This window comes from Marmota marmota, unplaced genomic scaffold (assembly GCF_001458135.2).
Source record: "Marmota marmota marmota unplaced genomic scaffold, marMar, whole genome shotgun sequence".
NCBI lineage: Eukaryota > Metazoa > Chordata > Mammalia > Rodentia > Sciuridae > Marmota > Marmota marmota.
Window position 1 is genome coordinate 21,872,741 of NW_026000221.1, and position 23,824 is coordinate 21,896,564.

General features: G+C 52.4%; 1 protein-coding gene across 1 annotated transcript in view; it reads right to left on the reverse strand.

Annotated features, from left to right (window-relative positions):
* Positions 1 to 19,864, reverse strand: part of Gnao1 (G protein subunit alpha o1) — a 71,598-nt gene extending 51,734 nt beyond the window's left edge. The window contains exons 1-2 of the mRNA XM_048792018.1: positions 19,772 to 19,864; positions 13,934 to 14,164 (exon numbers count right to left, since the gene is read on the reverse strand). Of these exons, the coding sequence (XP_048647975.1) occupies positions 13,934 to 14,164; positions 19,772 to 19,864 (324 nt within the window). The remainder of the gene's footprint in view (positions 1 to 13,933; positions 14,165 to 19,771) is intronic.
* Positions 19,865 to 23,824: the final 3,960 nt, after the last annotated feature.

Sequence of the window (23,824 nt, forward strand, 5' to 3'; positions counted from 1 at the left end):
AACTCTGAGCCAAAATAAACTTTCCCTCCTCCAAGTTGTACTTGTCAGGCATTTTGGTCACAGTGACACCAAGCCAAGAGCACTGGCCCAAACCTGAGGGCTTGTTCTTAGTCACAGGCTGATCTGTCCACTGCAGGGCCTCAGCACTGTGGGGCCAAAGATGGCAGCAAGGGAGGCAGATGGCAGTGACCCTGCTGTCCAGCTGCCAGGGGGCTAAGGGGGCTCAGGAGGGGGACTCTGCAGCAGGAAGGCAAGGCCATTGTGGCTACTGGAGGTGGAAGTATGGTTCTTGCTCCCCGTAGGGGAAGGATGGAGGCTCACAGAAAGGTACTCCCTGACCCAGAAACTGGAGACCTGGCTCTTGTCCTAGCTCTACTGTCACTGGATGGCATCATCTTGGGCAAGTCTCCTCACACTGTGCCTCAGTGTCCCTTTCAGTGAAAGGAAGGATGCCCTGGGAATGGTTATGTTAGGATTCCTGGGAACAAACAATTGTGTGGGGAACCCTGGGTGGGACATGTGCACAGGCCTCCTGCCTCGGCCTTCCCGGGGAGCCACACACCCTGAGGGCCATGGACGCCACATGAAGGAGCGTGGGGAAGACGCGAAGCTTCCCTGAGGAGGCAGGAGGAGTGCTGGCCTCTAAGACTGAGTGTGGCCAGAGGAAAGACCCTCTGGTGAAGCAGCCTGGACTGAGGAGCAGGCCCACCAGGACCCCTGTCCTGCAAGGGGAGGCGCCCCTCAGTGGCCAGAGGGGGTGGGGACCTGAGATTCCGATGCTCTGGTCCCGGGGAGGAGAATCACTGGGCCTTGACTAAAATGTACACCTGAAGCAAATCAACCAGATCCAGCAAGGAGACCTTGGACTACCCTGCCCACTGGGACAAACTGTTTGTCACTTGGCTCTTCTCTCCACTCAGATGCCTCCTGGCCCACGCCATGGAGAACCCACTCTCCTTGGCCTGGCGCACAGGCCTTCCACATCCAGTTCCCTCCTGCGAACGGCAGCCTTCCCTCCCCTTTCTCCCTTTGCTGCTGGCTGAAGGGGCAGATACAGCAGCCTCCTTTGCTGCCGTGGAGGCAGAGACCCTGAGTGTGACAGCGACAACAGAGAGGCCTGACCCGGTGCCACATCTGGGCTGCTCAGGAGAGACAGAAGTACGTTTTTAATCTTTGTCATGCTGCTATAACTTTGGGCTCTGCTAGAGCAGAGTAGACACTGGTATTATTTCCATTTTACAAATGAAGGAACTGAGGTTCAGGATAGTGAGGAGTCTGCCTGAAGTCACAAAAGTAAAAAGCAGAGAGCCAGTTTTGCCTTGGGCCTGCCTGACTCCAAGCCCTGTGCTCTTTGCCACACCACAACTGGGCTTTCTTCAAGCATGTGCTTGTGGTTCTCCATGACGAGATGCACCAGCCCGAGCTTCCTGCTGCAGAGTGCAACCCTTGGACGTGATCCCAGGGAAGGAAGGCAGAGTCTGAAGTCAGGGACTTCGTCATTCAGGTCCACAACCACAGACTCAGGAAAGAGCAACAGAGCCTCCGCCGGGTGCCCTGGCCTCAAGGACTGTGCCCAGAGAGACACCCTGGGCCAGGAGAGCTGCCCTTCCTTTCCTAGGCCAGTCGTCACCTGGGGAACCAGCTGGTGTCGGCACCAGGAGGGACTAGGACTGCCATGGGCAGTGTGGCGGGAAGGAGAGAGGAAGGAAGACAGAGGGCGGGCAAGGAGCAGCAGGCTCCTGCAGAGCCGGAGAAGCTGGACCGAATTCCGCAGTGAGCTATTTCAGTACTGTGCCCTGGGGACTTCAGACCAGAAATATTGGGGGAGGTGAATTTGGTTGTGCAAATGATCCTGATCCACATCTTGAGAGGCCCTCAGCTGCTTTTGCGCTGAGGCCTGCCAGCACTTTTGCTGGGCCATGTAAGCTTGCTGCCTGGGCCACAGGGGTCGTGGGCACGGATGGGCAGTAACTCGTGCATGCCATGTGTGGCCCAGCATGCTATTCTGCAGGCGCTCCCTCCCGTGGCTATTTGATCATGAAAATACGTAACAAACCTATGATTTACGACTGAGGAAACTGAGGCCAGGGGTGAGCTCAGAAGGGGTGGGAGTCAGGGCTGAGCAGGAGGCAGTGGCTGTGGATGCACTATCTGGAGGTGGTTTTCCCCAAGGATGCCCAGTGCAGGGAGGCCAGGACTGCCGCTGTCCTAGGGCCTGGGGGTCCGTCTGCCTTGGTTGTGGGCAGCAGGCCTCTATCTGCTCATCAGACATCTGCTGGGCTTAGCATGCTCTGTGCCAGGCAGTGTGCCTGGAGGGTTCGTGGTCCCTCAGGGTCACGTGACACAGGAAGGCTCCATGTCTGGTGGACTGTGGGCATACCCGAAGCGAGGCCCAGTTCTCTCTGGACTGATGGTGCCTCTCTTGATCCCTGGACACCTGCAATGGCCTCTCAGCTCACCTCTCGGCCGCACTCCTGCTGTCCATCTATCCACTGTCCCCACAGCCACAGTAGGACTTCCCAAAGGCAAGCCACGCTTCAGACTAGCTTCAAGCCTCCAGTGGTTTCCTGCTGAGCTGGGAACAAAGCCAAAATGCCTTCCATACCTACAAGCCCTCCTGCCTGCGTCCTCTTCCTGTGTCATCTCTTGCCACTGTCCCTCCTTGACCTTTGGGTTCCACCAACACTGGACCTTGCGCTCAGTTGGGGTTCCCCATGTCAAAGTCTTTGTGTGTGTGTTTTTTCGCCTGCCTGAAACATTCTCCCTCCGATCACTCCTTGTTTGTCTCATTAATGCGCCAGGCCCTTCTGCTTTCTGTCAGATGCCTTGTCCTCAGCACAGGCCAGCCCAGGCCCATGTCAGGAGACTCAGCTCCCTGGAACTCCGCAGCACTGTGCACCTGCGCTCCAGCTGAGCTCCAGGCTGGCACACACCTGCTCACGATTGCTCCCAGGCTGCCCAGTGTTTACCATGCTGTTGGCCACACAAGGCCCAACACATCTATCTATCTGTCTATCTTGAGTCACAGAGCTGCAGTGGTCCTCATAAAAATGAACACAGCAGCTGACATTTCAGGAGCCTCTGCTCTGTGCCACGCACCACGCTAAGTGCCTCCCTCCCCACCCCAACACTGGGACACCCTTCCTTGGGCAGAACCGTCTCCACCCTTCCCAGAAGGTCATGCAGCCTTATCTGCTGCTCTTCTCCTTTCCTTGTCCCTTTCCTCTCTCTGTGAGCCCTCCTGTTCTCTCCTTGTCTCCACCTCTTTGGGTGTCTCTCCTAGGCCTTGCTGGGTCTGGTTCAGTGGTAGCTCCCCTCAGCCTCACCTCTGCAGAGTCAGCAAGGGGGCAGGCCTGTGGCGTGCCCTATCTCCCAGCCTGGAACTAGAACCCACGGGTGATTTTTGGGAGGAGATGGCACCACATCCTTGACCTGCAGGAGCTAAGATGCCTTGACACTGACCTTTTACCTGGTTTGAACACTCTGGTGTCGAGTCCTGGCCCCTACCACATACGGTAGAACTGGTAAGAAGGGGCAGGTAACGGGCACTTTGCTTGTTCTCACCTTGTGTGATCTCTTGGCCCTAAAGACCCTGTGCGTAGGTATTATTATTACTGTCTACCTTTGAGATGAGGAAGGTGAGCCATGTGACTAGACTAAAGTGCAATGGCTGGCAAAGAGCAGGGCCAGGGTTCAAAGTCCTGTCTCCTGACCCCAAAGCCTGACTCTCACCCATGCTGAACTGCCTCACCTCCCTGGGCACAGCCCTCTGGAATTCTGCCTCTAAAATTAGGTCCCAAAAGGCTCATTTTTTTTTTTTTAATGGTGCTGGGGATTGAACCCAGGGCCTTGTGCATGTGAGGCAGGCACTCTACCAACCGAGCTACATCCCAGCCCCCAACAGGTCATCTCGAAGGCCCCTGCTGGCTCAGCAGCTGGAAAGACCAGAATCTTCTGGTGGAGACCTCTCTTGACACTGGCCCACCTCCCTCCTCATCTCCAACTTTCCCAAAGGTCCCCAGGGAAAGGCGAGATGAACTGGGTGATGGGAGGGTACTGTGTGTCCACATCCCCTGCCACCTGGGGTCCTCTGGCTGCCCATCACAGGAACAGCAGCACTGGCTGACCCTGCACCACTGCCATATGAATCGCCTCCTCCACAGACCGAACAGCTGGCAGGGCCAAAGTCAAGGAGAGTGGGGGATGGCTTGTGGTGGGTGGCCTGCCCAGCATCCATTTCTTTCTGATTCCATTTCCTTTTTCATGACCACCTGGTTTCTTTTATTTATTTGTCTGTCTGTTTATTTACTTTGTAGAGCCTCAGGCACATCAGTCAAGTGCTCTGCCACTGAGCTACACCCTAGCCCTGACCTACTGTTGTCCCTGTAGGACATTCACTTGCCCCAGGAACCCCTCAGCCCATCATTCACAACTTTTCTTCCCTGGATCGTAGGGGTTGGTTCAGGGGCGAGCCTGTGATCTAGCTGTGGCCGACCAGAGACACAGACTCCTGGGACTTGGTTGAGACTCAGGGAAGAGAGAGACTGCACCTTGTGCTCTGGTCAGTAACCATGACCCAACCGCTGTATCAACCCCCTGCAGAGTGGAGGAGTGATTCTGTGGATTCTGAGGGTAAAGACCACCCAGTAGGAGAGGGTGCAGAGATGGAGGGAAGCCAGGGCCATCACCTGAGTGGTTAAACAAGTCTCACTATAGCTGACCTCTGGACTTCCTAAGCACTGGGCCAGCTAGCTGATTTGTTCTGTTTTAATTAGCCAGTTTTCAAGTTTGGTTATATCTTCTATCATCACTTGCAACCACAAGTACCCTAACTTACTCAGAGGAGGTCTCTGGCAGTGGTGCCTGACAACTGTTGGCTGCTAGGCAGATGAAGGCGGGGGACCGACTGAGTGAAGCAGGAGCAGGGAATGTGTGTCGCAGGGGAACGAACACCAGCTCTGTCTTCCTAGGGACGTCTCCTGACCGTGGTCTGGCAAGTGTTTCTCAAAGGTCCACGTGTTGAAGTCCTGACTCTAGCACGGCACTGCTGGGAGACGGTGGGACCTTTAGGACGCAGGTCTGGTGGGGGGTCCTTGGGCCACTGGGGGCATGCTCTTAGTAGGACGCTAGCCCCTTCCTCTTCTGCCTCCTGGACCATGATGTAAGTGAGTTTCTGCCATGCACTTGCCACCACTACCATCTGGCATGCCCATCAGAGGCCCCCCAAATGGGACTGCCCAATATTGGACTAGAAACTACAAAACTATGAACTTAATTAAATCTTTTCTCTTACAAGTTAATTATCTCAGGTATTTTATTAATAGTGATGGAAAGCTGACTAACATACACTAGCGCCCCACAGATAAGGTCCTCCACGGCGGGCCTCTGAGCTGGCCATCCCCGCCAGCCTGGGACTTATAGCTACACCTACATGGTGCTACTGCTACAACAAACCTAACCCCTTTCTCAATCCCTGACACCCACTGTCACATTGAATTCTAGCTTACTGGTCCCTTAGGTTTCTCCATGGTGGCCAGGAAGGGACTGTACATTCACATAGGGCTCAAATATGGGGCATGGACCAAATAACGTACTAGAGTTGGGAAGAGACTTCTTGGAAGGAAAGGTGACAGTGCCCATCACAAGCTCTAATCTGTGTCCAATTATAGGACCACATGACCAGCACTGTACTATGAATTAGTATCTCTTACAAATCCTATAATTATTTTTTAGGGAGCACAATTATATTCCATTACATTTGTGGCAAGTCCAAAGCATTAATTTGCCATGTAAACATAGTTAAATAGATCACAATTTTGTGACCTTGTTTTTGGGGGTTCTTCATTTTTCAATATTCCAGGAGCCTGAAAATATGGCCTTGGCCTTGCAGGCCTCTCTCAGCTGTTCTGCGGCAGTGAGGTCTTTCAGCAGCTTCTTTGTCACCTTGAAACAACTACTCTGAGCTCAAAGGATATACCCACAGTGCTCCTTCTCAAAGGCAAGCCTCTCGGGTCCTCTCGTGGGACAGCCAGGCAGTAAGGGGGGGGTGGGGGTCCCAGACACCCAAGGAGAGGGCCAGTAGTGGGGACTCACTCCAGTCTTGAAGCATTTTTCTGCCACCAGGGCAGAGTAAGTGGGGCTCACAGGGAGGGAGGGAGGAGGGGAGCGAGCTGGTGAGAGGGAAAGAGACATATGGAGTGTGCGGACAGGTCCAGGCCCTGCTACCGGTGTTCGGTGTTCGCTGGAGCCTTTCATTTAAGTTTCCTTCCACTTTTCTCTTAAAATTCGTGCCCCTTTTGCACCATCATGCAGAGACTGATGGTGGCCCAGCCTTGAACACAACTCTGCGTGGCACCGCAGGAAAGATGGGCTGGGCCACCTGGAGGCCAGGAGCCGGGCAGAGCCTCTGCAGGGACCAGGGAGCCTGCCTGCTGGAGATGGGTGAGGCCGGGTGCCAGGCTGCGACGTAGGGACACCCTTGCGCAGGCACTCCACCCACCAGTTTTGGGCTGCCAGGATTCATCAGTCACCCACCTGCTTCCTTGTCTTGGATATCCTTTGGGACAACATTCTAGTTTCTGAGCTTATTTAAAAAAAAAAGGCAAAAGCTGCAGAAGAAAGGAGACCCACCTTGCCATCAGCCACCACTGACTTAGCACACCTACTCTTGAGTTACTGAATTCCCATCCCAGTCCACTGAAGTATGGCAGGCAAAGACTGGTGCCATCCCCAGGCCCTTTTCTCCTGCCTGTGTGACTACGAGAGGGTCCTAAAGCCTCATTTCAATGTGGAGAAAGGAGAAGTCCAGGGTGCCTCACTTCCTCCTTCTCCCCTGGACTCCTTTTGGGAGCATGTGATGCTCGCTATCTTGGAACCAGGAGCATCCAGAGTGTCATCCAGTGCTGACCCAGGCTCCGATGCTGCACAGCTGCAGAAGCAGCAGCAGGACTACCAACTCCGGGGACTTCCTATCTAGTGGACACTGGCTGTCCCTGTTGGGCCTCTACTGGTTGTGTGATTTTTACCTGCATCCTAAGGTATACAGTGAAGCTCAGAAGAGTTGAGCGACTTACTCAAGGGAAAGCACTTAGCACTCATAGTAAGGCCTCACCTAACACCTGGTACACCTCCACAACTGTCAGGGCAGTCTGCCCTTGTGTGTTGAAGAACAGGCCAGGGAGCTTATCCACAGCTGCCTTGGTGCCTCTGGGTCAAAAGCCTCAAGATGGGAAGGGCATGAACTTTCTCCTAGGTGAACTGTTGTCTCTAGAAGTCTAGTCCAAAATTTAACGTCTTCAGAATGTTCAGTGGGTAGCACATTCAGCCCAGCCTCCCACAGGAATATCCTTCACCTCTGGGTATGAATCACAAACCCTGGTCTGATGTCTATGGGGAGGATCCAGTGGTCAGTGTGAGCCTCCTTCAAGAAGGGAAGACAACAGTGTTCTTGACACTTGATTGACTAAAGCAGAGAAGGGTGCAGGTCAGACAAAGGTTTTCTACTTAGCCAGAAGTAAACCTGGGTAAACCCTAAGACTCTGCTGATAACTCTCACCTGCTGGGCACGTTCTTCCCCTCATTAGCACCTCTTCACTAAATGCAAACAATGCAGTAAGTGGACTTGTCTAAGCCTATTCCTGCTGCTTCTCTAGGATGGACAGGTAGTTAGTTGGTAGTAGGACTGAACACAGGCAAAAGCAGTGCTCCTCCTGCATCCTGTCAGGCCCAGGCACACTACTCTACTGAGCACAGGCAGCACTCTTCCAGGATGGGCCTCCTCTAGTTATAGTCCAATCAACCTTTTAAAACCAAGGGTAGGGGGCTGGGTTTGTAGCTCAGTGATGTAGCACTTGCCTAGCACATGTGAGGCACTGGGCTTGATCCTCAGCACCACATAAAAATAAATAATAAAATGAAGGTATTATGTCCATCTACAAAAAAAAAAAAAACACCCAAAAAACAAAACAACCCCCCCCCCAAATATCCCTTTGCTTTGAGGCATATGAGACTAATATTAGTTATTTTTTCCTGAGACCTACTATGTGCTGAACTTGCACCTACTGAATCACTTAATGGACAACCCCCACGCTCTGGGTCACTGTTACTGTCTTCACCTCACCAGGTGTGTAACTAGTGGACATTGGCTGTCCATCTAGTCCATCTGGGTCACTGTTACTGTCTTCACCTCACCAGGTGTGTAACTGAGGAAGGTGATGCTGTCTACACCAGGAAGCGGAGGAGCTGGGCCTCCACTCAGGCAGCGCAGCCCCAGAGCCCCACGCTCCACCATGCCTCACTGTGCTGCTGGAGGTGTGCTACTGACGTATCTGCCCCTGGCCGCCCTCGCAGGGGCAGAGTCTGGGGCTCCATAGCCACCTTTGAACTGGCTGGAGGGGTCAGGAAAGCATGCAAAGAGGTATATTCTGCATCTTTCATTCCTTCTTCAATGGCCGCATCACTTCAGGGCAGGGGCCACGTCTGTCCTGTTCTCAGGCATATCCTTAGCACCAGGCTCAGCACATGGCCCGGAAGAGGCACACAGCTGTTGGGGGAATGGGGTCACTCATGGACTCAGAGCTGCACTGGTCACAGCTAGACACCGAGGATGGTGATGCGGGGAAACGCAGATGAACAAGACCATCCTACCCCCAGATTCACTGTCTGGCTGAGGTGGCTAACAACCATGAAGTAGAGTGCTGGCCCGGCAGTGGGGTTCGGAGGAGGGAGTGGCCCATTCAGCTGGGGACACCCACCACCCTGAGGAGGAATGGCTCTTGAGAGAGATTAGTCCCTCTTCTTCCACTTCCATCTTGAACCTGTGTTCCTTGGAGTCCGATCTTCCTTTTAGAGGAGGACCAGAAGAGATGCTGGTACTGCCACCGTAGACCAAGCTACCCCAGCCAGGTGACCTAGGGGACCTGACCCAGCCTTAGAGCCCAGAGAGCTGGTTAGCCGGGCTGCACCTTGGAAATCAGGAAGACACCTTAGCGATGTCTTCTCTGTACAAGGTTGGGCACCCCTGGTCTTGGCGGCCATCCTTGCCATTCTGCGAACTGCTTCCCAGGAAGTGTGTGTTCAATAAGTATTTGTGGCATGACTGACCGGAAGAAAATGAAGCCCTAAGTTGGTTGGGTGATTGGTGGCAGCTTGGTGGGATGAGAGAATTCAGCAGTTCTGATCTTGGGACTGCCACATATTCCCTGGAGAAAGTCTCTTCTCTGGGCCATCGAGGCCCCTTGTGCCCACCTGAACAATGGAGCAGCAGAATGAGATTGTCTTAAATGAAGGCGTTTCAAGGTCTATTCCCTGGGTAGAGAAAAGGCCAGGACAGGGCCAGGCTGTGGGGCTCGCAGGTGGGTACTCAGTCCATGACATGCCTCAGTGTACCTGCCTCTTCTTGGCCTCAGGAGTGGGCTTTGGCAATAAGAGGCCTTCCTCTGCCTCCTCCTTCAACTCCATCAGCGCTGATGATCATCACTGAATATCCACAGGCTCCAGGGATCTCGGGTAGACCCAGGCCAGTCGGGCCAGAGAACTCCTTGTTTTTGCCTGCTTCAGAATTCAGGTACACAAGGTGAAGAGCACTGTGTGGTGGAGAAGGCACCACAACAGTTCCATGATTAGAAAAAGTGTTCTGAGCTCCACTGTGCAACTTAAATGTCAAGATTCCTTTCACCAGAGGAGATCCAATGACATTCTGGAAACTAAGTGTGAAATTCGATTCTGTCTCCCCAAAGAGATGCCATTATCTCTAGGGGGGCATTCTAATGAAGCCCCTTGGTGGGCAGAGGAGCCCTGGGCAGCAATTCCAGCAAAAAGATCTTCTGTCCCTTGCCTGCTTAGGCCAGAGACTTGGCAGCTAATTAGAAAGTGCCTTGCACCTCTATTTCTAAACTGAAAATGCAGATAACACCTTCCCATTCTTCACTAGATTTCTGTGAGGATAATTCATCAATACTTTATCAATTAATAATAATAATAATGATAATAATAATTAAAAACAATGGAAAGAACAATAGCTAGTATGTGCTGAGAATTTTCTGTGCCCAGCACTATTCTATGCACTCTATATACTCTTAGAGCAGTTGATGCAGAAGCTAGGAGGGTTGTGACTCTTTTACAGTCAAAGGCACCAAGGCGAGGAGAGGTTATAGTGTTTACCCAGGGCCACACAGCTGGTAGCAGAGTTGGATTTGAACCCAGCATCCAATACTTCTTACGTCAGGCATTGTGTTAGACGATTAAGATGTATAGGAGTTTATATTTGAGAGAAACAGGCATATGCACAAATAGTTAAGAAAAAAGGAAGGAAGGAAGGAAGGAAGGGAAATCACTTTTAACTGAGTAACACCTTACATAAGTTCAAGGTGTTACTTTGCTTCTAAGGGGGCAGAAAAGCATGATGCCTGTCTAATCCCATCATAAGGGTCACAGTTGAGACCTCTGTAACAAGATAGCCAACAAGAGAAAAGCACTATACATTTATTTACCTACAATTTCAGGTGACAAAGAGGAATGAAGAAATGAAGACCCAAAGGTCCAGGGAAACCTGTCTGTTTTCATGCCTAGGTCCCATGAAGAATGGACCGCTGCATAGAAATTTGGTTGGACCAAAAGGGAGCATTGTGATGTAGTAGATCAGACAGGGTGATTTCTTTATGGTTGCATAAAGAGAAGGTTAGAGTAAGAGGTTAGATGACCTGCCTTGGGGAAGAGGAATTCTGGTTTCTGTGACTTCCTGGAGGGAGAGGAGTGAGAGACAGGGGCAGGACAGGACTGGAAAGTGGCTGCTTCTGACCTTTTCCTGTGTCCCTCAAAGTCCTCAGCATGGCAAACACCATACTTTGGGGTGTTGGTTTTTCCCCAACATTACTGTTTCATTAGTCTATATGATTTACATATGCAAATATACATATACACCCTATAAATTTTTTATCTGTTTGTACACGCGTGTGTGAGACAGATCTTATTAACATGGGATGGTTCAAAAACTTTCCCCTCCCCTCCTGGGCTGGTCAAAGTGAACTTTCTAACCCCTTCAGTCGCCCAGTCTCCCCATCCTTTCTTCCAGTGTCTGAGTTCAGGCCCGCCTGGCAGGCAAGTTCCTCTGCTCTAGTGGTGCAGCCACAGGCCCAGGGCTTAGGAGGGAGGAAACCAGGAGAAAACCTTAGCTGAAAGGTTAAGACAATTTTCATAATAATGACCTGGGAGGGAGGAGGAGAAAGGAAAGGAAGGGGCGGAGGAAAAGGAAAGTGAGGAGGAAGGAGGGGGAGAAAGAGAGGGTGAGGGTGGGGAGCGCTAGGGTGATCTGAGGGAGAGGGCCCAGAAGGAAAGCCCTGCAGGCGGGGACAGCAGAGGCCTACCAGGGGCAGCTAAGGGAGTGCAGTGGGACAGCAGGAACACGGCAAAGGACCTATGAGTAAAGCAGTGGAGTTGTCTGTGGGTCCCTTTACGTGCTCTTAGAGAGCCTTAGGATAAGAATGGGATTCACTCCTCCCTCCTGGGCTGTGGAATGTAAGGTGGGTGCCCCCCGGGTCCTTTCACAGCACCCTGTTCTCTCTTCACAGTGTGGCTGGCAGGGGAGGCTCTTGTTTGTCTTCACACTACACTGGGAAGTCCTGGCCACAGGGAAAGGGTGGGGCCCTGGCTCCTCGTGGCTTCTCCACAACCAGCAGTACCGCAGCCCTCCTGGCGCGGGTGTCCTCACCCACAGGGTAGGACCCACTGCCACTTTCTTCTGCCCAGATTCCCACCAGCCTGCTCCTGGGAAGCCCTTCCTCAGCTGCCTGGCTTCCAGCCTGAGTCTGGGTTCATGGTCCTTTCCTGCTTGTCATCCATGTCAGAGCACAGGGGGGAGGGGCTGTGCGCAAGGGCCTTATCAGGAAGGAAGACTGTGCTGCCTGGTCACGGACCTGGCGCCTGTCATGGTGCCACTGGCCACTCACAGGACTAGGCTTGTACTCCACTGTGCCCGTGGCTCCTGGGGACTCCCACTCTGTTCTCCGTCCCTCCCGATGGATCCCTCCACTCCCTCCTACTTGAAGGTGGCCTTGACCAGGAACTCCCACGGAGGGAGGAGAACAGCAAGAGAAGGGCTGCTGCCCCCGATTCCGCAATGGGATCCTGAACACACGGCACTCCTAGTGATCCCCAAGCTATCGTCTCTCTGTCAGGATAGCAGAAGAGGGGAATCTCACAGAAAGAATTCATGTTTTCCAAAATGGGAGGAGAAAGGCATTTCCCCAGCCGCACTAACTTCTCTGGGTTACAGTCAGGACAGGAGGCTGTGGCAGGAAGAGTTGACTGGATGCTGCAGGCCACCTGTGTCGGTGTGCCTCTGGCACTGCCTGTCATCCAGTTAGGTGACAGCCAGGTACCCTGTTCCCCCCTTTACCCAAGGAAGGTAAAAGATCAAAGACCTGTGCCATGCCTGAGGTTCAGACCAGCACCACCTGCTCGGGGCATCCCGGCCTTTGTGAACTGTGAAGGACTCAGCGCAGCGCCTGGCAGCCAGGAGGCGCTCAGCAAGTGATGGCTATCCTGATTCCCTGGGCTGCCAGCACCATGACGGCCGCCTGGCACTGTGCTCATCTGGGATAACACCAATCATCTCTATGATCTCGGTCGGTATTTTCCGAGGGTCTGGTTCCTGTATTCCCAGCACCTACCACACCTCCTGGCACACGGGGAGCCTGCAGTGAATGCCTAACAGAGCCAAGGCTACAGAGCTAAGCGTGCCCTCCACTCCCCTTCCCCTTCTGTGGGCCTTGGCCCTGTGGCCAAAACCAAGGCTGGTCTCCTGGGGGAGAGGCACCTCCTTATAGATCTAGCCCTCCTGCCAGGGCCTGGCTCCCCTACCCTCCCTAGGCTGTCCTGGGACACACTCTCAGGCACCTAAAATTCCCAAGGACCTGGAGGAGCCAGTGCCTGAGCTGGGGCAATTCTGGACCATGGAATTAGGATTTTCTGCATAAAATATTAAATTTTACATTTAAAGCTATCTGTCACAGATAATTTGTCAGAAGGCCAAGACAGGTTTCCCCTGCGAAGGAGTCAAATTTTAGCTAAGACAGGACATGGGTGTAAGGCACAATCGAGTCACCCAGTGACTGGACACTAACACTCTCACCCAGAGACCCCAACGCAGGCCCCATATCCATTCCAAGGCGGATCCTTTTCCCCAGGCCCCGGGTCTGGAAAGGTCTGTGGGAGTCCCCATCCTGACAGGGACAAAGTGCTGCTTCTGGATTGAACTCTCTGAGGCTGCTTCTCCTCTTCCCTTCGACCTCCTTCCCTTTCATTTGCAGTTGCCAGTAAGAGTTCAGTGTTACCGGGAAGGTAAGCGTTTGCAGTAAGAGGCTTTTCTACGCATACTCCACTCACCACTTCTCAGATGTCTGAAAACAACCTCCAAACCTTCCCCATTCTAGGCCACTGGCTTCCTTGGGGAAGGAAAGCCTCACATTTACCCAGGAGGGCCAGGAAACACATCCTTTGGTGTCAAGGAGAGGTTAATTTCAATGGCTGCCCCCAACCCCAACAAGGCATGAGAGGTTCTCCCAAGGAGGGGAAATGATGGCCAGGCAAGGTTTGTTTTGTTCAATATATATATTTTTTTCTGTTCCAGTTAATTGTGCCAAGCCCAGAACTGACACAGGGTTGCGGCAGCCCCACTTGAGGACAGACCCCAGCCCTTTCTCTCTGCAGCACATGCCCTGGGATTCTGCACTGTGAAGACCGCTTGTCAGGGAAGCCCTGCATTTGCCAGGCAGGTTCCCAGAATGGCTTAGGTTGTGACTGCCACTATACAGCGTCCACACAGAGCACGGCCTCTTCTGCTTCCTTTAAGCAGACTGGCATTATCAGGAGGAGGTGCCAGGGCCAGAGACAGGCCCTCTCCTCACTGCACCCTTGGGCTCAGGCACATGCCTACCTTTTTCTCCTTGTCACCATATTCGACGCCCAAAGTGTCCATGGCCCGGACGATGGCTGCCAGCGACTGGATGGTGTTGCTGTAGACAACAGGCTTGTACTGCTTCACGTCCTCCCCAGAGAAGCCATCTTCATGGATGATCCTGCAGAAAAACCACACACAGCACACCTGATCACACACTGTCCTCACGCCATGCAGAGGGCGTCGGGCATGGGAAGCCCCGTCCACACCCTGGTTTAGTGGGGTGAGGGCTGAATCCTACTGGGATGATGAGTTATTGAGTTGCTGCATTAATGCCACAAAATATGAAGAAAAACATCTTAATTACTGAAAAACAGAATATTGAAAAAAACTCTCATGTACAGTGAAAGAGGTTGCTAGTACTTGAGAGCACTTAGAAGAGGAAAGCAAACACTAAGTGCTCAATACATGTTAGTTATTGGTATTTTAAGCAAAGCTTAGGATCTTAAGACAGGTATGCACTCAGACATACTGTGGAAAATCCCTGCCAGGGGTCTGTAAATGAAGGACCCAGTTTTTCTTTCAGGGGAAACTCCCAGTGCTTTTGACCAAGGCAGGATGACCCACTAAGTCACCAAATAACCCATGGGGACATCCACAGGAGGCGCTCCCTGCTCCTCCACCCTGGTCAGGGCTCTAATGGCCCAGTCAACATTACTCTGTAACAGTGACTGACACGGAGCCCACGAAGGGGACATCACAGTTCTCAGACACATGACGTTCCCTGGGGGCCACTCAATACGCGCTTGCTGCTGACAAGGATCTGGACAGGACCGAAAGCTGGAAAGAGGAAGTCATTCCGAAACAGCACGAGTGCTCTTCCAATTGAAGCAAAGGAGAAAGAATAAATGGATTTTAAGGCTAACTGCTGGGACGTGTGTCCATCAGTGGGCTGTGTGGACTCTTCTTTGTGGATCAAGGCTGAGTGCTGTGGTGACATGTGCACATGCCAACCTAACGGCCCAGCCCTCCCCTCTGCCCCTTTCCATCCCTCCATTACCTTTGGTGCAGAAATACCATCCTTTAAACCATCCTTTTTAAAACAGCTTTATGGAGATACAATTCACATACCATGTGACCCATCCATCTGAAGTATTCAATGCAACATTTTAATTTATTCACAAGTCGGGGCCACCATCACTGCAATCGAATTTTGGAACACTTTTGTTGGCCGCCGAAGTAACCCTCAGTAATCACTCCTCAACCCCCTCCCAATCCTCAGCCAATGCTAATCTATGCTGTTTCTATAAATTTGTCTACTCTAGACAGTTGCTGTAAACTGAACCACACAGTTATGGGGTTGTTTGTGAGTGGTTCTTTCATTCACAGCACTGTTTTCAAGATTTACCCATGTTGCACATGTTCACATGGTTCATTTGTTATCCCTGAATAATATTCCTTTGTATGGAAATACACTTTTTCTGTATCCAGTCACCAATTGATACACACTCATGATTCCTGTTGTAAAATCAGACTTGGTGATGGGTTGTGGGTTTTCATCCTGAGTTTCTCTAAGAAGCAGACCAGAAATGACCCTAAAGCCTTTCTTTTTTTTTGGGGGGGGGGTACTGGGGATTGAACTCAGGGGCCCTTGACCACTTAGCCATCCCCAGTCCTATTTTGTATTTTATTTAGAGACAGCGTCTCACTGAGTTGCTTAGTGCCTCGCTTTTGCTGAGGCTGGCTTTGAATTTGCAATCCTCCTGCCTCAGCCTTCTAAGCCACTGGGATTATAGGAATGTACCACTGCAACTGGCCCTAAAGCCGTTCATTTGATTATCTCTAAATTGATTTTTTCGAAGGCCTCCTGAGTGTATATGACCCATCCAGCCCACAGGTGCCCTATCCTGAGAGACCTCACAGGGAATTGCTAGCTCCCACGGTACACAAATGGGAAACTGGACAGAACATTCGAAACCAGAGAATAGGCAGTGTGGGGCTGTGATCCCCCTGAGTCCTGCAATTGCTGGGAGGCGTCTACCGGTCACAGCACGGGGAAGGAGCAGAAGTACAGCAGGGCAGCCCTCTGAGCCACAGAGAGAGCTAGAGAGAAAAATGCTGAGGGAAAGAGCCCAGGGCAGCTGTGTGGGCCTTGCATCTGGCTGGTGGGTGAGGCGACAGCTGGGCGGGGAGAATAGCCAAGGGAAGGACCAGCCTTGGAGCTCACACGGGCTGCACACTTGAGCACTCCCTGGGGCTGGGGGATGCACGGGTTCTGGGACAGTCCTTGCAGAAAGCCTTGATGTTCAGCAGACACCCCGGAAGGCTCATGCCATGGTAAGAGTCTCCCCGAGACCTGTCCTGCCAGTGCTAGAAAACAAGCCTTGAAAAAATCACAAGTAACTTAACCGCCTGATGGAACAAGGCCACTGCTCCGTGAACGAGGATGACAAAATCCAACACTAAGAGAGTCACGATCTCACCATCCAATAAAACATTCCTGGATACACAAAGCAGCAGGAAAGTGTGGCCCACAATGAGAAGAATTAATCAGAAGTGGCAGAGGTGAGGAAATGGGCAAGAATGTAAAGATATGTATTTAAAATATTTTCAAGGAAATTTTCTTAAAAGAAATCATGAATGTAATCAGGAGAGAAATGGAAGACACAGAAATGAAAATAAATAGCTGAGATAAAAATTTCACTGGATGAGATGAACAGATCAGACACACAGCAGACCAGTGAACTTGAAGACAGCAACGGAAATTATTCCAACAGAGGCAGAGGAGAAAAGGGCTGCCCGTGTTAGTTCATAACGAACGTAAACCCTATGTAACAGGAGGGACGTACACTGCGCAGAGACTCCCACGTGAAAGACGTGGTGTGTGATCTGAGAGCACAGTGTGACACCTTGGTCATATATCATGGACTCCAGAGCAACATGGACAAGAAGGGCAACAGTCACTCGACTCCCCAAAGAGGATGGGCTGACCTGAGCAGCGCTGGTGGACGAGCTTCCAGAGCTGCTGGACCAGCTGGCCTTGCCCACATCCCAGGCCCCTGGCTGCCAACAGAATTTCCTTCCACCTGGGTTGGGCTCATCGTTTTTTCTCACTTGGTTTCATTGATCTCGACATTGGCCGAGTGAGGAAGGAAGGGTGGGTGTTTATTAGGCTCATTTGGCTGAAGACGAAACTGAGGTGAGAGAGTAACAGCCCCATGTCCCTCAGCAGGTTAGTGTCAGAGCCAGGAATGCAGCCCAGGTGTCCAAGTCCGTGGTCCTTTACCACACCTTAAACCACGCCCTGGACGAGGCAGAACACTGTCCGGCAGGTGTCAGATGTTGGCTCATTTGTGGTTTGCAAAAATGATGCAATTTGGGAAAAACTCAAACTCATGCTCAAGTCATGATTATGAGTCTTGCAATTTGTTCAAGCTGTAGTTTACAACCGGGCTTGCTGTCTCAGGGCAATTTTATACCCCTCATCCCCAACTATAAAGTACCAAGCACTCACTCAACACCAAAAAACCTGGACGGTCCAGGGTGATGTAAGGAGTACTCTTCGTAATCCCCCCACTTGGCAGAAGACATGGACCTTTTAATGTAAGGCCTTCCACAGCATTTTTTCCATGTCACATTTCCTCTCTTTTCTCCCCAGCTCTGATCCCAGGCAGATCTCCTTCACAGTATCAATACGGCCCCTTTATTTTCTGTCTCCCCATGTCATTCCAGAGAGGCACAGCAGAGGGGTGGTTACAGCTTGGGCCACAGACAGGCCTGAGCCAACGCTGGCTCTCCCAGTGATGAGCTGTGTGTCCCCAGGGAAAGCTCTGGCCTCTCCAGCCTTGCTGTCCTCATCTGCAGGAAGGTGTCGTGAGAAATGGCTCATCGGTACATGACAGGCAGCAGAGACTAGTAATAGTGTTCTCATTCCAAAGACAAACCCTCCAGAGACAATCTCCTTCATTTGTGGTTTACGACTGGCAGAATTCCACCTGCAGCCCGTGTCAGAGGGTCACCCTCTGTGCTGAGCGCTTCACATGCTACATCTCATCTCTTGTTCAAAACAATCCTGGGGCATAAAAATCACTGTTGCCTCTGACAGATCAGGAAGCCGAGGTCAAGGAGGTCCTGCCACTTAGCTGAGATCACACAGCTGGTCAGTGGCAGAGCAGCCCCTGAGGTCCTACTTGTGGCAGGCAGGGGCTGAGAGGCAGGGCTTCTTCCTCCGCCCTGGGCCCCTCTTATCCACACTGCAATTGAAAGGTGGCCTCTGGGTGGGGTTGGAGACACACCTCAGAGGAGTTCGGTGTCATGGGATAGCCCAGGTCTGAAGCTGGAGGTGACAGAGGCCTGGACTTAGAAACCATCTCCATGAGACGCCTTAACAACAGTCAGTGATGCTGAGCGAAACAGCACCTGATCAAGTCCCAGAGACATGAGCTGAGCCCCTGGATCCAACCACTCCTGAAGCCAATCTGTCTCTATACTTTTAAGTGATATGAGCCAAAATAACTTCCTCTTATTTTTGTGTAAGCTAATGTGATTTGCATTTCTATCACTGACAACCAATAGTCATGATTAAAATGTTTTGTAACTTGATAACAATAAATTATCTCCCAGTAGACTTATTGATTTTATTTTATCTTTACCACCAGCCTGTCACCCTCTGCTCCCTCTTCCCATGTTACCTGGCACAGGTCAGGGCTCTCCGCGGAGCTTGGGGCAGGTGGGACATAATGATATAAGTCAGGTGTACATAAAAGGAGGCGGACAAGGTGTGTGCCTGTGTGCGCTGAGGCGGGGGCCACCATATTTCTGATGCCAGCAGAATCAGGGTTTCAAAGTGAGGCCTTGCTCGCTCTGCACTGCTGTGCTCCCACAGCTCAGGGGCTTCGAGTGGTGTCCCAGTCCCCCAAGCCAGAACCACGGGGAGTGGGAGGGCTGACCACCAGGGGCTGCCGGCAGCCCTGAGAACTCCACTTTGGACAAAAGCTGAGTTGGACTCTGCAAATCGGATGGAGGCTGGGAGGAGATCTCAAGTGGAAGTGTGGGGGTGGGGGTGGCAGCCACGCCCCTGGAGCCAGGCAGGGGTGGAGGGACACCTCCCCCACCCACTCCACCCCTCTTTGCTGCCTTGGGGACCCTGCAGGAGGCCCAGACTTGGGCTTCCTCTGCTCTGCACTTGGCTGCAGGAAGACTCCCCAGACACAGTGGCCTTATATGGTCACAGAACCACAGGCTGGGAGCTGGAAGGGACCCTGGACAATCATCTGGCTCAGCAGCCATTCTCCTTCTCTGAATCACAGACCCCTCTGAGGTTGTGACAAAGGCCAAACGCACACAGTTCTTCCCTCCGTTGCTGGAGTTTCATGAACACCATGAAACTGCTGGGACACATGACTTCATCTCCAGGCTGGATTAAATGTCCCTCTCCCTTCTTCCCTGCAGAGGGATGGTCTCTCTGTCCTCTGCACAATCCCTTTAATGATCCAGAACAGGGCAGGGGCTTCCAGCTGCATGGCTGGGGGTTTCCCTAACTGCTTGGCACTTCAGTTGCCTTTTCCTGGAGATGGGCATGGGAACAGCAGCCAGCCTCACGGGGCTGTGGTTAGGACCAAAGAAGGAAGGCGTGTGCAGGCCTGCCCTCAGTGGGCGCGCACTCTGGTCAGCTGTTGCTGTGACTGCTCTCTTCAGCTTGCGGGGTTGGGAGAAAGTGCAGCCAGTTGTGTGTGTCTGTCCTGCGGAGGAAGAGGATGTGAAGTGGGTCCCTGGGTGGACCTGCCCCTGCCAGGAGAGCGGGAGGAAGGGTTAACTCGCTCTAGCAGGGAAAGGGAGATGAGGAGGGAGAGGGCATTCTCTGGATCCTAACTGTACCAGGATGCCTCCTACCCGGGCCCGAGAAATGTTCCTGCTTAGAGCCGACATGGCCATCTGCCAGGTGGGAGCCAAGTTCCGATACTTGTGCATAGGGACATGGTCAGTTTGTGTCAGAGCAGGAGGGGCTTTCCATTGTGCTGCAGGCCTCTCATGTCCCTTGGTGCCCCCTGGTATGGAGGACGTGGTGGGCAATGCGAGGGGGGGGAAGCATCAAACTGCAAAACAAAGGCTCTCCCCCTCCTGTCTCACAGCCTCTTGCTTCCAATGACCCGAGGGTTCCCGGGAGGTGTTCCGTAAGCCCTTCGCTCATCCGTTCCTTCATTTCCCAATTAATTTCTCATCTATTATCCAGACACCTCTGTGCCAGGCACACGAATCAAGAGCTGGGGATACGAGAGTGAACGGACAGTCCCCACCCTCGTGACTCTTGCATTCTAATGGGGGCACAGAAGTTGACTAAGTCATTTCTCCAGTGACTATTTCAGCCATGATGGGTAACAGGGTAGCCAGGCTCTCAGGAAGCAGCATGGACACTGAGCGGGCTCTGGCTGGCAGGGAGCGGGGTGCTGCCCACTGGGAAGGGCCCGTGCAAAGGTGAGGTCTCCTGTGTCTTCCAGCCCTGGCTGGTCTGGGGGCAGTGTGTGCGAGGTGAGCCAAGGCAGTGTGCGTGCCGGCAGGTGGCAGCCCTGGCGCGGGTGTCCTGCTCTCCTGAGGTCATTCCTGGTGGTTTTCAAGGAGCAGGTGTGGAGAGCAAGTAGTGCAATGTGGAAGATGGCATGAACGCCAGCCAGGCTGGGCGGGGGGAGGCAGGAAGCAGCAGGAGGTGGAGCACCATCGTGGAGGTGGGCACAGCAGCAGGGAGGCACCGACAGGGCAGATGGCCCTGCCCAAAGCCCTCTCCCTGTTTCTCTCCTTGTTGGAGCCCCCACTGCCAATATTCTTGTATTTTCTTTCACTGGAAGGAAACATCCTGGCTGGTGGGGTGTGACCTGCAGGCAGGCTGGCTCCCCAACTCAGCCACCACCAAGAGTGGGAACTGAGCAAGAGGTCTGCAGGGTCCACAGGGTACAAGGTGTGGGCAGGGTAAGGGGAGGGTCAGTGGTGGGAATGAGCTGCCCAGAGCTGCAACTCACTCAGTGAGCTCTCACTCTCCACCCATACGTCCATCCACACACGCATCCATCCATCCACCCATCCATCCATCCACTCACCCATCCATCCATATACACTGAGCCCCTCTGCAACACTGGAGGCACCTGACTCTCACTCACTAACCGTAGGGACTACAGTCAAGTCACCAACCTCTCCAGCTGCAGGTATCTCCTCTATAAAATGGGCACTATGAGTCTGCTACCCTTAGGAGCATTAAAAAAATGTGTGAGGAGGGCCTGGCACACAGTTGGGCCCAATTGGTGCCACAGATACATCAGGGTAGGCCACTAGTCTTGTTTCCCAAGCCTCCTGGGCCCCTCCTACCAGGTACAGCAGCAGTGCTTGGACCCAACTGAATGGACTCCTGGGAGCCAGAGGGTAAATAACTGGCTCGGAGACTGCGGCTGGGCAGAGGAAAGACATGTGTTTAGCAAAGCAATTCTCTGCAGGGGCCTTGAGTTTGGACTTTCCAGAATCCTAGGAGAGCAGAGGCTCTGAGACCTGAGGCCCCTGAGGGGAGGTCAGAAGGTTTGTTCTTCTCAGGAATAAAGGCAGACTCCTCCAATGGCAGAGCCAGGGACAGCCCAAGGTCACTGCCTCTGTCAAGCCCCCTCTATGGCTCCCTCCCCCTCTCATCTAAGAGAAGGACGATGTGCCTGGAGCAATTCATACAGAACCAGGAAACCATGGAAAACAGGGAAGACACAGCTGCTGCCTTCACAGTCTAAGAGGAGAAGATGGAAAAGAAAGAGGTAACCAAACAAATGAATATTATAGGGCAGTAAACACAAAATAGGTACACACTGACACAGGGAAGGGGAGAGTTAGAAGCCAGGAGGTGACATGTTGAGCCCTAAATGATGAAAAGTGAACCTTGCATATGTGAGAAAGAATATTTCAGGTAGAGAGGACAGTAAGTGAAAAGGTCCTGGGGCACCTTGTGTGTTGGGGGAATGGTGAAGAGCCTATGGGGCTGGAATGGAGTAAGTGTAAAAGACAGTGGGGGGACAAGGTCAGAGGGCAGCAGGGGCCCAGTCACAAAGTTTTGTATAAACTACGTTATTAAAACAAAATGCGCACCTGTTAAAATAAAAGAAAATTCATCTGTGTACCTCCCAAACCATCCTGACTCCCACCAGTGGTTCTGCTCTAACCATGGATTTACTAAAAAATAAATTTAATTTATCTTTAATTACATTAATTAATTTGTGGTACTGGGAATCAAACCAGGGACACTCTACCACTCGAGTTACACTTGCAGCCTTTTTTATGTTTTTGAGATTGGGGCTTGCTAAATTGCCCAGGCTGGCCTCGAACCTGTGATCCTCCTGCCTCGGCCTGCCGGGTTGCTGGGATTATAGGCGTGCCACTCCACCCAGCAACAGGGAGCCACTTGGAAGTGGCAGCTTTCCCTCCTCTTTCCCTGGCTTCTCCAGTCCTGACTGAAAGGCTTGTTCTCAGGGCACTTACAGATTCCAACCCACACACCTAAGCAAAAGAACAGCCTCAGCTGTCCTCCCACTACCTGGGGGAACGGCTGTCCACACGGTGGTGGACCTTCGGTCTTCCTCCCTGGGAGTCCCCATGCACACAGTTTTCCTGAAGTGGAGACACCCTGTACATAGACTGTTTGACACTGAACTCAGTGGTCATTTCGATAATTGTTTCCGAGGTGTCTTTATGCCAGGCACTCAGTACTGCCCCCCCTATGGAGCTGCAGTCCAGCATGGGGCTGGAAGGAGCGCAGAGCAGGGGCACCAGACTCAGTCCAGCCTGGCCAGAGGAGACTTGGGGTGAAGTCCTTGCTGTGGTGCCGCAGCACCCCGCGGTCTTCGCTGGTGGCGGGGTGTCCCACCCTCTGAATGCACTGCCAGTCACTCAACCAGAGCCCTTCCACTGGACATCTGTTCCTAGAGCACCCCCCCGACAGACTTTGGGGGGCTTCCCACTGTATTCTGCTTCCCCAAGGGGGCAGAGGCACAGTGCCTGGATGGAACAAGGCACCGGTTCTGGTCCCTGGGCCTCAGTGTGAAGCCCAAGTGGTGTCCTTGGCTCCTGGTAAGGAAGACCCAAGGTGGGCTGAGGCTCAGTGGTGAAGCACTTGCCTTGCATGTGTGAAGCCCTGGGTTTGATCCCCAGTCCCCCGCAAAAAGACAAAAACCAAACAACAACAAACCCCCATCAAAAAAAAAAAAAAAGAAAGATCTAATTTAAAACCTTGCTGTTTAATGGTGGATGAAGTCGTATAGTATGAGAAATACATTATTTAAAAAGCAAATAAGACCCCTTAGCAATTAATGGTATATTTAAGACTTGATATTCTAATATTGAATACATACAGAATATGAGAGTATATTGCAAAGAATTCTAAAACAATAGTAACAGGCAAATCCGTTCTCCAGAGAAAGGACGGGTACAAAATAAGGAGTATGTCCTATTGCCAGTGACTTGCAGAAATCTATTATAAAGATGTCATTTTTAATAAGGGGTAACTCTGGCCAGAAGCAAAGATGTCAGCTGCCAATTGTCACCAGACAGAGCCAGGGACAAAGCTGGAAATTGTGATCAGTACTGAACCTCTGCTGTCATTATCTGGAAACAGCGTGGACCCTGCCCCTTCCGGGCTCCCCGAGGTGGGGGTGCACGGGTGCGGGTTGGCGTGGGCACTCAGAGCTCTGCTCACCATAGCTCCGCTGCCTTTGTTCTTGGTGGTACGGCATGGCTGCACCCAGGGGCCCCCAGCCTTGGACTTGGGCGCTGAAGACCCAGGCTCCTATGTAAACTGGCCATTAACTAACACTGCCCCCAGGTGCAGCGGGCAGAAGTAGCCCTTTTCGGGCCAGTGCTGCTGGTCTCCGCCTGGGGCTGCACCCCGCTGTTGGATGAACTAGTCCCAGG